Below are 16,371 nucleotides of genomic sequence, written 5' to 3' on the forward strand. Positions count from 1 at the left end.
TTTCCCACAAGTACACTCATCCTGCATCCGCAGTCTAATAATTGCTAATATTGAAACGAAGATACTTTCTATTCTAAATTACGTTAACAACACTACAAAAGTACCGTATTTCATAGAATACTCCAATAAAATATCTGCAAAATTCTCTAAAATTCTTGTTTCAGTTTCCTCGGTAATAAAACAATTTTACTGCCTGTCAAACGCACTGAAATATTAGTTGCCTGAAATTCCTAAATCAGAAAGGAGAAAAGATAAGCGGGGCTCTAAAATATGAAGAGAAAAAAGGTAACGTTGTCACAAAGCATTTGCACGAGGCCAGTCGATTAGAGATCACGGATCGACCCTAACTCTGTGCCATGTTAATAACATGTGTGTGACAAAGAAACGTTTGAACAGAGAAGGGAAGAGGTACCGTGTGCCGGACGTGTGTATACGTGTGTCATAAGCTACGCTGGCGTGCGCAGCGCGATACGCTGCCAACGATGCATACGGGAGGATGAGGGCCCTGTGTGAGAATTCTTCTGAAACGTTAAACAGTGTTTACTCGCCGGGCCATGCACCGCGAATGCTTTTGCCCGCCGGTTTCATCAATGAACTCTTTCTTTTACGCAATGACCCTGTGGAGAAACGCGCGCGTCGCGCACGCAACCCCATGGGAAAACACGATATCGTGCACGATTACTGGAACTGCGCGCAAAAACCACATCGGTAGGATTTCGACCAAAGATTTTGAATTTCCTTGATAAAGCATCGTGATTTAAATGAGAAATGATGACAAATGATGAAATTTGTGGGTGGTTAAAAATTAGTCTTCTGTAATTATAATTAAAACATCTGCTAGTTTGTATAACTATTTTGTAAAAATCGGGAAATAGAAAAAAGAAAGATTTCTTGTAATTACTATTGAAATATTTGCAGATTTCAATGATTATTTTGAAGAAATCCTAAAACAGAAAGAAGAAACGTTCTAGTAACGAAGATAAGAACAATAGTTTGGAAATTTTGATGTAGTATATATTTTATCAGTAACAGCAAATGTTTATTGATATATTTTATCGTTACTATAACCATAATATATTATCAAACTATATGATAGCCGTGACGCTAAAAACCACTGTAATATGAATGGTTTTCCAGTCGAATCATGAAAAAAGATACTTTATATTAGATTCTTTATATAAATTTACTTGGCAACTTTACAAACAACTCATTATTACAACTGGAAGGTGAATTAAATATGAGCTTTACGATATATAATACTGATCATTCTCCCAATTTCTAGAAACTGTCATGTGAAAGAAAAGAGGTGGATGTAAGAGGATGAAAGGAGCGCGATAGGAGAGAGACTCGAATTTCGAAGGAGACGAAATCGTTGCGTCCTAGGGGACGGCGTGAATTCCCACACATCAACAAGTCTCAGTAGGTCCGTAGACCTCCCCTCTCCAATGCTAGCCCGGAACCCCACTCCAGAACGCACTTCACCCCACTCTAGACACGGTGAGTGCTTCGGCATGCGGTCTTCGGAATCCAAAACGTCAAACAGTTACCCTCTATACCCCAAGAAGGACGTCGTCGATATTGTTGACGATCATCCCCTTCTTTAAGACAGTTCGTCACTTGGAATTTCACCATCGGGATGTGCACACGAAAAACTATGAAGAAATATTGTGAATATTATTCGTTCTTAGTAGTTTGAAAATACAGTTTAGTTACATTTACGTGGATATGACCTTGGATCGTTAAAAAGACGAATTGGAAGACGTTTTCAGACGTGGAGTTTTGTGTGATTTGTTATAGTGATTTTTACTGCAGTGCATAAATGGAGGATTATTATAATTACAAAATGTCAGGCAGTGAGGAGGAACCTGAATCGCACACGCAACCAGCGATGTCCAAAGCGGAGTTAAGAAGGGTAAAAATTAGTTTGAATCTCCACTATTTTGGTTGTTGCGGAATTGTGGGAAGAGAATAGAATAATGAGAGATTTCGTTGAAGGTCTTATTAAAGTTTTCTTATTCGTATTTCCATTATGAAAATCATTATTTTTCAATATTTTGAGTCGCAAACAATATTTATGGCAGTTAATTTAATGTTTTTCTCATTTATTATGCTTAAAACATATTTTGGCTACTTTCTTCAAACAGTAGTTAATATTAATATTAATAAAACAAGTCTATATTTTCTTTAAGAAACCACGTGTTATATATTAAAAAAGAAAAATGATTTAAAATTTAAGGAATCAAGAACTTTCTAAAATTGCACGCTCACACTTATTTATCTGTATAATTCTAAATCTTTTCGTTGGAATCCAAATTAATTTAAATATTTAAATATCATAAAATGCAATTTCAATTAAAAAAAAACACGATTTCTCACGTGATTCGTTCATAAATCAATTACCAAAACCGCAACTATCAAAATTACAACGATCATCGAACGTTTCATAATTGAAATGATTCTCGAACTGCAGAGCAATAAGCCCATCATGGAGAAGCGGAGGCGTGCTCGGATAAATCAGTGTCTGGATGAGTTGAAGAGTTTGATACTCGAGGCGATGAAAAAAGACGTGAGTAGCATTGTTTTCCATCCATCGAGCGCCATTTATCGGTCTGTTTGATAACAGTAATTTTCGCACGATCGATCGAAAAGTCGTACCAATTACGTGTCACGCGAGCAGACAAAGTGCTTTAATCGCTTAATCGAACTAAACCCGACAAGCGAAATTTCTTGACGAGGAACGAACAACAGACATCAGCAGTGGTCGCGCGAAACGATAAGAGAGTGTGCGCCTATACGCGTGATTTGAAGCTAGCGCTCGTGGAATCCACGTTGTCGCCGGCGCCCGAAACGTGCCGTGGAAAACGTGACCGGTACACGACTTATCTAGCGACGTGATACGAGTTTACGGGAGATAACACGAAAATATGCGCAGCCTCTCTTGTCGACCGACACCGAACGCAGATTTTTTTTCTCGTTGCCACTTAGACTGATGGGATTTTGCGCGCGTTGATGAATCCTGATGAGAGATCTCTCGATGATATTTGGTAAATTTAGAATCGTTGATATTCATAGGCTCGACAATCAATATGTATTTGTAGTTCTTCTTTATTCTTTTGGATAACGTATTCGGTTTTTCATTTTGCTATTTTTTCTGGTGTTTGGTCTTTTTTCCGATCTGTTCCATTGTAGCGTGACACATTGACAATGTTTAATTGAGAAATATCTTTGAAATGTTGAGTTGATTTTAGATAATATGTTTTAGGAAGATGAATGTGATTGTTTATATTTCTAAATCAATTATTTTGTATACTGTGATACAGTGTCAGTTGCATAGGATGATTCGTGGAAATTGAAGGAAGATTTAGGCTGCTGAATAATATTTCAAACAATAGTAAAGTAAATAACGATATTCAGAATACAATTTCTATGATGAAATATTTATAATACCTTTATGAATCACGAGAGTGTCTAAGGATAGTTAGTAGAATCATTTATAAGATCCAAATGTTGAAGTTAAATAACTCAATCGCATTACCTGTATTAAGTCACTATCAAACACGGTAACTATGTATGAAGAAGAGAGAGTACACCTCGCCAATTTTGATGAATTTCGAATATGTTGTTGAGGTTAACGTTCTAAACAATTTTTTCCTATACATATAACCATTAGCTTAATTTCCGAGATATTCATAAAAATATTTTTGTTACCTCTTTATCTTGGCGTGGGTTAGGTTGGGATAGCTTTATGTACGGACATGATGATTTTATAGGCGTATTCGTGCTCTGATGCGTTCATACGTCTTACGTTTCAATTTGTAAACATAGAGAGATAAGAATGGAACTCAACTTAGTTTAGCTATGCAGGAGCCACGAATACAGATATAGTACCATCATGTCTGTACATAAATCTAATCTAAACTTGACTCTAAACCTAATTGTAAGATAAAAAGTAGCAAGAGTACTTTTATGAACATATCTCAGAAGCTAAAGTCGAACGAAGATTATATGTGTAGGAAAAGTTGTTCAGAATCATACTTCCGACCACATCGGAATTTCAAATCATTGGATTCAGTGAGGTGTATTCTTCTATATAATTATTTCAAACAATATAAACAAACAAATTCGTACATCGCTTATAACAATTTTGTCCTAGCAATCTTAAGTTTGTCAATAATTCTAATTCGTTTAATCATTCATCGTAATGTAACTTAAATTTCTTCTAGTTTTTCTTCTTATTATAATTCACACGTATGATCAAGTGACAATTGAAATTGGCCGAAATTATAATCGGCCACATCAATCATATACAGAGCATCAGTTGGTCGAAATTGTTTCGGTACTGTTAGCCTAAAGGTCAAGAGTCGATCTTTTAATTAAACTGATAGGAAGAGGTCATGCAGCGGATGTTGGCACAGAAGTGTTTGAACAGGCCGTCTCCTTTTTCCCTCGCCGCCTTCCTCTTGCGCGATACGATTTGTTTTCCGACCGTAGAATCGAGACTAAGGTCGGTAAACTAGTGGTAGCAAGAGGTGGACGGGTTTAGTTTTAGTGTTTTAGACGCCTCGGCGTGGGAACGGATGGTGGAAGTCCTCTCTGCCAACGCGTAATCTCCACTGGAGACTCTACAATGGCACTTCAGGTCTATTCGGCTGCGTACCTGACCGGTGTCAGCCACATTCCATTTAATTCCCGTCTTAAACAGATTTTAATTACGTTAGTTTCGAATAACTGTGAAACTTCACTAATTGACTAGTATCTTTGCTAAATACTGTGTTGAAACATTGGAACACTAAAATAATTTCAACAAGAATAGGAAATTTTAAGGTTAACAAACTTGGCTAACAAGCTCCCAAAGATAACAAACCTTCAAATTTTAGTAATGGAATAGTAGAAAATTTAAAAGGAAAACAACGTGGGTTTTGTAATTAAAAATGTTCATTGAGTGTGATTAATTATTTAGAGTGTTAAGAAATATGAAACCTGTCTCAGTTGCAATGTTAAAAAATTTCAAAGCTAGAAAGTAGCTTTTTCAAATTCCAGTAACATTGTTTGGAATATTAAAAAATCTAACAAGAAAACAATGTTTTCAAAATTTGCTACGTACAGTACATAATAGATTAAAAAGTTTCGAAGCCAAACTAACTTCTGAGATTTGAATGTTATATGGCAAATAAAAAATCATGGGATCTAAAAAAATCAATTTTCGATAAAAAGTTCGATTGGAACCGCGAGATTTCCTCTCAGCATCCGAGGACATAAGTACGCTCCTCACCGCGTAACTCGATCCAACGAGATTGATTTCTCAGGCAGAGCCATAACGAGAGAGCGAGGCGCTCTCACCGTTCTCTCCTCCGCGTCCAGATGACTTCCGCTACCTGCTCGCTCCAGTGTCCGTCCCGTTCGCCCGTACGAAACGCCCCCCGCGTTCGTGGGAACCTCGAAATAATTATTACGAAGAAAAAAGAATCTCATCTCGGGTTGCAGCCTTCCTTTGTTGACCGTATCATCTTTAAGGATCCAACTTCGCGAAGACGGCACCGATCGCTGTAAAAAAGAAAAATGAGGAAAAAAGGAGGCGATGCTCGACGCCTTTGCTTTTAGTTGCTCTTTTAGCAGGTGTCTCGTTCCTCTGATCTTCGGTGTCGTATTCGCCTACGGGAAAATCGATTTCCGCATCGATTTTCTTCCTCTCAACCTTTGAAAGGTGTTTGCTTGTAGCACGAACCTCATCGGTGAACTTTATTTTACGAAGATGTCAAACATTTTTAATAACTTTTATTTAATCATTTTTATGGTTTCTGACAGCATTCGATAAATATATTAAAATATCAGTTTTAGATTTAGAAAAGTTAAAAGGTTTGTCATTTGTAATTTCACATTAAACTGAATCCTGTAATAGTTTTATAAATGTATCCTTTTGTATCGTGTCGATGGCTTTTGTAAATATTGAAGCAATGAAACATTCGAACGGATTGTTTGTAAACAGTACGACTGAAATATTTAGATCCTACTCAAGTACCACAAATGATATGTAAAGATCGATTAATATTTTTAATATTTCAAGAACAAAATTTGTAATCATGGATAAATATAATAATTTCTGTTTGCAATGGAAAGGCTGAACGGTGCAATTTGCCGTTCCGAATATAGTTTCAAGATTCATTGTTGTTCGTCAACTTATTCTCATTCGAATGAAAGCTTATTCAAGGGAAAGTGGGAGGGGGGTGGGGGGAGAGAAGAGCCTCAATGTGTAAGCGATCTCTTCTTCGACTCCCACGCCTATTTTAAAGGTGACCGCTAGTTTACCATAAAAATGCGAGCACTCGGCTGATCCTGGGACGAGGATCGTGGTACAGGAAGGGCACAATAGGATTTCACTGTTGTGTGCATCGGTATTGAACGATCGATCCTCTGACGGGTAGGATTGCCTTGCTGGCAATCTGAGAAATATTGAAAGGGCTAATGTTGTGCTCCGTGGAGAAAAAACTTTCGAGACGCTTTCGAATTTCTAACGGGTTCCCACGGAAGATTCAGCTTTTTCTACTTGCTACAGTTTTCCTTCGAGAAGAAACGTGCGTCTCGTAAAGGTTTTCCCGAACGCGTTTCTAATTTATATGAATATCACACATCGTAAAGGTGCTTTATTTCATCGTTTAGAAAACGATTTGTATACAGTCGATAAGAGCGACACAGAAGTTACGTGATAGGGAATCGCAATGAAAAAATTCTCGCAGACTGTAACACGCGTGGCCGTAGGCTAACTACAAAATTGCTCTACACTAGCTACCGAAGTTGGTAGTCTATTATTAAGGTAACAGGTCGTATCAAGTCAATTACGTGGGCGTTACCGAGGCGTCACAGATTTCTTGAACGAGCGATCGGTACTAATGCTCGCTTGTGAAGGGTAGCCTGGGGTTACGGCTCCGATTGCTATGCTCTGAACATGTTGGAAACGACCTTTTCATCGTATCGATTGATTTCTTGCTTTCACCGCCTGTCGATAAAACAGATCTCCACCTCTCGACCATGTCTTGTCGAGTTCCTGCATTACCGACTGCGTTTAAGATTCGTTTTTTACCCTGGCAAAGCGTCGTATTGTACGAAAAATTTTGTAGAAAGTCGGTGTACGCGTATGAAATCGAAATTAATCAATGAAAATATACTCGTAACTCAAAAAATAAATTATTAACATGCGGTTCTTTTCATTTTACAGCCGACGAGGCATTCTAAACTCGAGAAGGCCGATATTCTCGAGATGACGGTGAAGCATTTACAAGCGGTACAGCGTCAGCAATTGAGCACGGCGGTCGCTACCGATCCGGTGGTGCTAACGAAATTCCGTTCCGGATTTTCTGAATGTGCTACCGAAGTATCGCGGTACGTCAGCCACCTCGAGAACGTGGATCCTGTTGTGAAGCAACGACTGGTATCACATTTGAACAATTGCGTTAGCAATCTCCAGCAAATGGCGCCGTTCTACAGCCACTACGTGCCCTACATGCCGGAACGGCTCTATCCGGAGGTGAAGGTCGGTTTCCAGAGTGATTTCCAGAATGACGACGAGAATAATAATAGAAGTGCCAGAATACAGATACCAAACGGTGTTCAGTTGATACCTAGCAGACTGCCGACCGGAGAGCTAGCCCTTTTGGTACCACAATCGGCTGCTATTTCGGCAAACTTTCCATTCTTTCCACCAGCACCCGAATCTGCCTCTAGAATTGGAGAGTGCTCCGCCTTCACAACTGTTCATAGGTTACAGAGTCCTCTGTTGAGTCCATCGACATCCATCTCGAGCTATGGCGAAGAGAGTCAACAATCGGAACACTATCCTCAAGCGCACTCTCCTAATGAGCAGCAACGTCGATTCAAGATTCCCGATCAGAGTCCAGCTTCCAAGAGCTTCTCTTCATCGCCAGAGACTCAAAAGCCACAGATTAGCTCAACTAGCGATAGCAAGTCGCCAGTATCAATTTTTGCGGAACCTAAGTCAAACACGAGTTATACAAACAGAAAAGAACTTGCAGAATCTTCTGAATCGTTAAGCGGCAATGGACTGGCGTCATACAGTTTAAGACAACCCCTTTCAGTAATTACAGACAAAACGTATAATTGTACCGATTCTATGGTGGCAAAGAAAGAGGCAATTAAGAGACGTAGATCGGATTGTCTTTTAGTAATCTCTGATAAGAAGGCCAGGTACCAAGAACCTATCAGCTCTACCATGAATTCTTCTAACAGTCCCTTAAAATCCGGGGAAGATCAGCCGGTTTCTGTGGAGGATTTGTCAAGTAGAGCGACTTGTTCGGCTAATAGAAATTCTAATCCTAATCCTATCAAATTTGTAGCGGTCGCTGGTCCTTCTGGCGTCAACGGCGATATGTGGAGGCCTTGGTGATTTAAATATAATGTGCATCCTTATTTTCTTTTTAATTTCCCTTCCTCTAAAAAAAAATTTTTTTTTTTGAACCGAAGTGAAGGAATTCCTTTTAAACCGAAGTACATAAAATTGACAATAATTGGTTATTATAAAGAAGTATTACACATTTGAGACGTAGCCAGACTAGATCTCAATTTAAGACGATTCTCGGCTATATACTATGATCATTTATACTGAAAATCGTGCCTTAGAAGAAACGTAATCGTTTACTTTTCAAACATTTTAGGACATTATTGAAACTAGTTTTACCATGATTATATATAATAAGAATCACGACTGTTTAGTAACGTAGGTCTTTCTTGAGTAGTTTTAGTAATTTAAAGAAATAGTATTTAAGAGATGCGACGACGATTAATTAGCTGTAACGTCGACAGAAAGAAATATGCAACTTGTATCCTCGCTGACAAAGACTTTCAAGCTTTAACATATAGTATATTGTACGATAAGTTTTTCACTGTGAATAGTCATGTAAATAATCGTCGATCTTATTTAATTTGTATTCTAATCTAAGAATTTAAAAAGAGTGATGTGTTTTTTCAGTCGATGTAATATTATTATTACGAATTAAGTTAATTATCGCCAGTTTTTGTGATAAAGGCAAAGGGTGAAAAAAAAAAAAAATAGGAAGAAGACAGAAATGAAACGAATTTTTTCCGTTGTTCCTCGTATCCCATGATTCACAAGAAGAGCGCGATAAAAATCGTCGCAGAGAAACGAATCTCTGCGTGATATATAAATTTCATTAAGTGTAAAGGAGAATAAAAAGAAAAGAGGAAAGGAAAAAGAAAGAAAAATCGTCTGAGCTGATCTTTCTATCGATATGTCCCGTAGTCTCGTAAAAGGCTGAGCAATTTCCCTTGTTGAAAAAGCCGTCGGGGCCGCTTTATCCTTTTAAGAAGCGTTAAACGCGCTCCGATTCATAAACTGGAACTTATTCTTTCCTTTTTTGCCGATAAAGGAGTAAAAAGGCGCGGCGAATGAGAATTTCAACCACCTGTTACACCGCAAAACCACCCCCTTTCTCATCGGCTGAATGCTTAAACTGATTTATCGACAGACACCGTGAAATTTGTTGAATGCCCTTAGCGTTTGCTCGACGAACGAGCGCGTCTTCCCTTCTAGTCGTTGAAATTCTTAATTTCGATCGTGATTTATGGGACTAAAGGGGGAGTAGGAGGAGAAACACCGTAATTTTCTCTAGACTCTAGACCTATCGATACGTGGGTGAAGCGTCACGCATATAGTTCGTCTATTTTGTAAAATTAAGTTGGCTGAGAATTTCTAAAGAATTTTTATCGATTACACGGTTTATGACGGTGGACTAAAGATGAATGTATTTTGAAAAAATTTCACGGGATTTTTTTATGGCTAGGAGTTCGTTCGCGTTGGTCGAGATGGCACCACGATAGTATTCGGAACAAAAGCTGTTCGTTCGTGTCGGTGTTTTTCTAGAAAATTGCTTGACTATTAGTTAGACAACTTTCTAATTGTGCTCGTTGATAGCGACCATGTTAATTGGAATTTATATTCATTGGTAAGTGATCTTATATTGGTGATCTTATATTTCTCTCTGTTATTGCCAATGGATGGCGTAGTAAAGTCTAGCAGCAATAACTTTAAATACATGCATGTAATATGAAATATTTTAATATTGCCTACTATATCAGTTTTGTTAGGACGACATATTGTAACCATTGCGATATGAATAATTCTGCTTTCAACGTTTTATAGTATTCAAAACGGACGAATTGCTTAGAAGAGTATTTAAATTTATTGTAAATACAAAATCATGTTACATCACCGAAAATACTTTCTATATCACTTATTTTTTATTTGCTCAAAAGCGGAAAAAGAAATGAAAACGAACGTTACTCTGAAAGTGTATATTTCTCCAATAAAATAAACTTACGTATTTTTTTAGTCTTTTCAGAGACGAGTTTGTTAAGGTACGAAAAAAAGGTAATTACTTTTTAATTTCTGCTTTTATTTGTTTAGAAAATATTTATAAATATTCGACAAGAAATATAACATTGAAAAAATATTTTCTGTCGTCTGAGGAAAATAATATGTATACACGTAGGTAGCTATTATATTTCGCGTCTTTTGGAATTGTGTTTCAATTAAACAAAAATGAAATGTACATGCATAAAATATTTATAATAATACATGGTACGTAGCTTTTATCAAAACGTGTCAATTAATAACTAAAAATTTGTGTTTTCCCGTTAATTTTCCGTATTATTTCCACAAATTTATATTTCAGTATCCTTCAAGATGTCAAACAGCTCGTCGTTTTCTCTACAAAACATCCTAATAGTGATTAATACCAATACCGAAATACACTAAAATACACTAAAATAGATTATCATGACAACCATATCTTCCTGTTCATCTCACAAAACCTCGATACTCGATCACAGAAATTTCCATCTACAGTAGAACTCCATATATCTAAACTCCATTTATTGGAACGAAATTTTAGTTAACAAAACTTCTACCGATTGGATGAGCTTATCTGTACAATATATGAACTTCTATTATTCCAAAGAAAAATGACGGAAGTATGAAGAACTATTAAATTTTCATCTTACGTATGAATTGTTTGTTAAACGAGCAAGAACGTACAACGAGAACGAGAGCATTTGCTCGCGTTCGTTTAGTATAAACAATTATCGAGCAATCTGTTCATAAACTTATTTGCGCCGAAAGAGTTTCTTCGCGATGAATGCGAGCGAACGATCGGCAACCGACGAAATAATGCTCGTTTATATTTTCATTTTACTAAAGAGATGGAAGAACAAGTATTCGTTTGCTTCGTCTAAACGCATTTTTTTTGAAAGAATCGAACAAATATTTTTGGAACATAACGACGTTTCGATGTTCGATAAAGACGGAAACAAGAAGATAGTATGGAAAATTCATTTTTCGTTATATACCAAAATTAAACTTATATCGTTTCAAGTATTTCACGAAAAACTTACTTTCCTCTACCAAATTTTTACTAGATGTTTATGTATTAGGTTGTCCGAAAAGTTTCTTTCGTTTCATAAGGTGATAGTATATGAACAACAATTTCTGTTTTATATTATTTTATTGAATTAAGTATGATCCATTTCGTTCCATTTCTATTATTATGTTCGTGCATAATTCAATAAACTAATATAAAACAAAAAACATTGTGCGTCTATCATTTCCTTATAAAACGAAAGAAACATTTCGAACAATCTAATATAATCAGTAGAGATAAAATGAAACCAACTATCTTCATACGTGGAAGTGATCTTTATTAGAAAAAATAGTCGGGAAATTGTACATCACCAGTTCCTTTCCGTCATTCGAACCGAACCAAACATAATGACATAATTCGCTCATTGTTTCGGCTGCGGTTATCGAACCAGCATTTTTGGAGTATTCTCAGAGTATTTTTAAAGTATTTGGATATTCGATTTTCGACTCGGTGAGTCGGTGACCAAAACAGTGATCGAATGCTCATTTACACTTTCGTTCTACTAAATCTTACTAAAATGGGAGACAATCGATTATGTTCTTGGTTCGTTCAATCGCACCATTATATCGAAGTAGAATAAGTACGACACCAACCAACACGAGAAACGGCGAGCAGCAGTTTTTCCTTGCGCGGCGGATTCCGTCTTGTCTGTGGCGCGAGGCATCGAAGTCGCCGATTCGTCGGGCGTACGGCTCGAGATTAATATCGCGGGTTCCGCAAGAGGCAGACCCCCTTCTCGATATTCACGCTTCACAATTACGTAGCATCCGAGAGATACAGATACCTCGTGGTAGGAATAACCATCTCGTCGAAGAAGACAGACGAAGACAGGGACGCGAAGAAAGAGAGAGAGGAGAACATCTATACGCTATATCACGTGTATAAATAATTACTCCGGTGCGCAGCAATTACTATAAGTTATGGCCTAGCCGGCACAATTTGCAATGTCAAGACATAAACACTGCTACCGCTTACATTTGAATACATTAAACGGCGGAACGGGAGGAGCTGATTGGCCGACGAGGGAGTGGTGTACATCGGGTTCTGGTATCTGTACGTGAGCTACGATCTGGTTGACGATTTTTATTACGGAAACGATCATCCCGCTTGGTTACGGGCACGATGCCTTTTCTCTGCTCCACTTGTGCTAGCTCTCCCCCCTTCGCCATTTTACTATTGCGCGCACGTTGATGGATACCCATTCCCATTCCGTCCTCGATCGGTCGCTAAACTGGATTTGCGATTTCCGATCGATCTTTGAAGTATTTACGACGCTACCGATCGCGATAATCTCCCCGGCCAATTGTTTTATGACAATCGAAGAAGAGCCTCGACGACGAGATGGATCGTTCGAACCGCGATTGGATCGAAGTTGCAGTTTCTGCCTGATTTGGACTTTCTCTGCCTTCGTTGGTTATCTGCGCATTGGGAGGCGGGGCGACGTCTTTGGATGAAGAACGCCAGATCCTGGGTATATACGTTTACGGAGACGAGTTTGACGTGGATTTCTCCAATTAGGACACGAGGTACAAGATTTTTATGGCGAATCAGAGTGAATAATTGGTAAGATGTTAGATCTCGAAGAACAGAAGAAATGTATGGTACTGGGAAAGCTTTGGGAAGATTGACTTCTAAATTTGATTCTAGTTTAAGAGACGGGCAGTTGATTTATTCCGTCGGTTGTCAATTCTGCAATCTACAACTTATCGATTTGAAGAAACGAAGTTGAGAGTGTACAGAAAGTACAAAGTACCTGCGATATATTCTTCAAGATAGAAGTCAATTTTTCAAGCTTGATCGTCGATAGAATGATAAGCCTGCTTTAAGAAAGCAATTATTCTTTGAAAGTAATTTAATTTCTGAAGAACAGAAAATACTATTCTGTGGTGTTGCAAGAAGAAGAGAAAGAAAGGAGTCTCTCTGTCAAAATCTCATCAATAAATAAATGATCTGCCAAGGTTCAATTTGCAAAGAATAAATCTACTGCTAATCTAGGTACGACGTCCTAAGAAAGACGCCCATTAGATTGTACAAAAATTTTTCCACTTCTTCAACTTCAAAATTCTCCAATGCCAAATTGCTTGTTTCAATCAACCAGGGAGATTCCAAGAAACGCTATAGTACATTTTCACGATAGTTTTCACCCGCGAAAAATACTTTAACCAAACCCACGATGAACGATCTCTCCACGAGCGGAGTAGATCGAGGAAAATCACCGGTGAAAATCGTCGGTGCAAGTTGTTTCCGTTACACAGTGGTAAACCGAGGGCGAGTGTCTCGGCCCAGTGGATATAGCAATCGTGGAGTGTTTTTCGCGTTGTTATATTTCGGCCCGACTGTAACGGTGTCCCGATGATCGGGATGCACGACAGAGAAACGCTGCGTCCGATCCAGAGACGAAGAGAGGGGCAGAGAAGAGCGGTTTAGTCCGCGCGTATGTGCGGCTGCCAGGCCATTTGCCTCTGCGGTCTCTTGATTCCTAGCGACTAAATTTTCATCTGTACTCATTCAAGTTTTAATGTGTTTTTGCGGCATCAGTCATTCAAACTTAATCAACAACCAGTTACGCGCCGAGTCCGCGCGAGGCCGAGCCGCGAGCGCGCGCGACGTATAACGGCTGGTTCAACTCTCTCGTTCTCTCTCTCTCTCTCTCTCTCTCTTTCTCTCTCTCTCTCTGTCATTCGTGACACGGGTATATAGGTTTGAATGTGTATTAAATACGTGTACGTGGCGATACGTGTATGGGCGCGACGGAATATTGGTCGGCCGCTCTGTGACGAGAGCGTATTAATTATAACTCTGGTCAGAGGAACGTCAAGAGATGCTTTTGCAGATACCTACGATAAATTGTCGGTTTACCAGCAAATCTCATTTCCAAACCCCGCCATTTTTCCGCTCGTTTGTCCACGCCCATCGGCCGAGAACAACGCTACGTACACCACGGGCTCTCTCTGCTCTAGCATCGTGGTATTCCCTTTCCTTTCCCGCACTTCCTATGTCCTATGTACACGTGTACACCATCGTCCGTGAACACCGGAGACTGTCGCGTGCACAACGCCCGCTATGACAGCGAAAGGGAGAACGATTTTATTGAATAAAGTTGATACGGCTAATGGGAACGTCGGCGTTCGCTGTCTTCTTGTCGGAATTAACGGCATCGCTTTTTCGTTTTTATCTCGACGGCTTTGATAAAGTGTAGTCTTTTATGAGGACGTTTATCAAGTTTCCGAGTTGCATCGAACGATTTTTAGAGGTGCTTGGATCTTCTTAGTTATGTAAGAAACTTTGACACCTTATCTTTTGACTCTTTCTATTGTTAGATGCCTGGTTTTAATATGTAGCTATTTTGATGTAGTATACAGGTAGGGTTGGAAGATAATTTTGGAACTAAATAATAATATAAATAAATTGATTCAAATAATTCTTAATGGATCAGTATAATTGTATTAGTCACTGAAACAAAAGGGACAATACAACGTGACTTATACTGTAAGTTTCAATCAGCTATTTTGTGCTCGCGCTCTCTACACAATATTTATTTTCCTTGTAATCACATAATCTCCCTTTTTTACAGAATTTAGACAAATTATGCAGACATATCCTCGAAACACGCTCAGTTATGCATAGTTAAAACCTTGTATTACTATACATTCTTTCTTTGCTTCCTCATGTGAAATACAAATGCTTTGTCTCATACCTAATATTCAAAACTAGTAGTCAGTCATTCATTATGTACATTCACGTCAAATATTTTCCCAGATGTACAATGTGCAGTTAAGTACAATGAGCAGTGTGCTTTCTAGATGCAAGTTTCTCTTGATTCATCTCTTTGATACTATGTAAGGATATAATTTAATGTAATGTAAATAATTTATGGAATAATGAAATGTGATGCAATGTAGATAATTTAAGAAATAGTTCACATTAACTTTGCAATTTAAAACCAAGATCGAATTTTATTATAAAACCTAAACCAATCTTTGTCACAATCTCTGACAATATGTTTTTATTGGATAGCAGTTTTGGACCAGACTTGATGTACAAGCTGTACTGCATGACAGTAATACATAACAATGAATCGAACATAAAGGAATACAATATGGAAGGTTTACAATTTTCTTAGAGTTAATGAACAATCTTTTGTTGTTTAACTCACGTTAAAAGGCTAGAATCAATCTTACTTACTATCGCTTAATCTCTGGTGACCTTGGTCTCTTGTGGTCAGGAGATAACAATTGAGCGATTAAAATAATTTTAGAACTTTTCACCGCAGTTTGCCACTATCTGATCTACGACCATGACACGATCGGTCAAGAAATCGAAAAGATGTCGAACGAAGAAAAAACGAAAAAAGAGATTGGCTAATAAACTCGATGCGAGCGTAACGCAAATTCTCGTCACAACATACTTGACGCGGGAAGAATTTCAATTATCCAACGGGCCGTAAGCTTCGCCAAGAGTCAGACCGAAGGGACGTCGTAGGTGTGACGAGCGCGCGATCCCCAACCCTCTCTAGAAACGAAGGAGAGGCGGAAATAAAATCCGGACCAATTGTCCAATCTCCAAACATTCCCCAGTGGGGGCTGGTTACGAAGTTTTACCGTGTACGCGTGCCGAATTAGCCGAGTGTAGCGAGAGAGGAGCGAAGCGTCGGGGCAAGGAGTAGGAGAGACATTTATTTGGCTGTCGCTGGAGCAGTTGGAAACTTCTACATCGTGCTACCGAGGGAGGCAAAAGAGGTTTGGTCGAGCCTGTGTGCAAGTGGAAGGAGAAATGAGGGACGATAGACGAGGAAGAATGCAACCCCCAAGTACGCGGAACAAGAAAGACAGAGAGAAACATAGGCATACAACGAGAGGGGAGCAGAGAAAGAAAGGAAGATAAAGAGACTGGTTCCCGATGCGGTGCAAAAACTCAAAAGAGA

General features: G+C 38.6%; 1 protein-coding gene across 3 annotated transcripts; it reads left to right on the top strand.

Annotated features, from left to right (window-relative positions):
• The first annotated feature begins 445 nt into the window (after window positions 1–445).
• LOC132911216 (protein deadpan-like) lies at window positions 446–9,060 on the top strand. Of its 3 annotated transcripts, none has more exons than XM_060967665.1 (4): window positions 446–708; window positions 1,283–1,912; window positions 2,471–2,566; window positions 7,214–9,060. In XM_060967665.1, the coding sequence occupies exons 2-4, from the start codon at window positions 1,820–1,822 to the stop codon at window positions 8,396–8,398; spliced, it is 1,374 nt and encodes a 457-aa protein (XP_060823648.1). In that variant the 5' UTR covers window positions 446–708; window positions 1,283–1,819; the 3' UTR covers window positions 8,399–9,060. The 3 variants fall into 3 exon arrangements, with proteins under 3 accessions (XP_060823648.1, XP_060823647.1, XP_060823649.1); XM_060967664.1 differs by lacking the exon at window positions 446–708 and adding an exon at window positions 852–1,226; XM_060967666.1 differs by lacking the exon at window positions 446–708 and having other exon boundaries at window positions 1,270–1,912.
• Window positions 9,061–16,371: the final 7,311 nt, after the last annotated feature.

Source organism: Bombus pascuorum, chromosome 10, assembly GCF_905332965.1.
Source record: "Bombus pascuorum chromosome 10, iyBomPasc1.1, whole genome shotgun sequence".
NCBI classification, from domain to species: Eukaryota; Metazoa; Arthropoda; class Insecta; order Hymenoptera; family Apidae; genus Bombus; species Bombus pascuorum.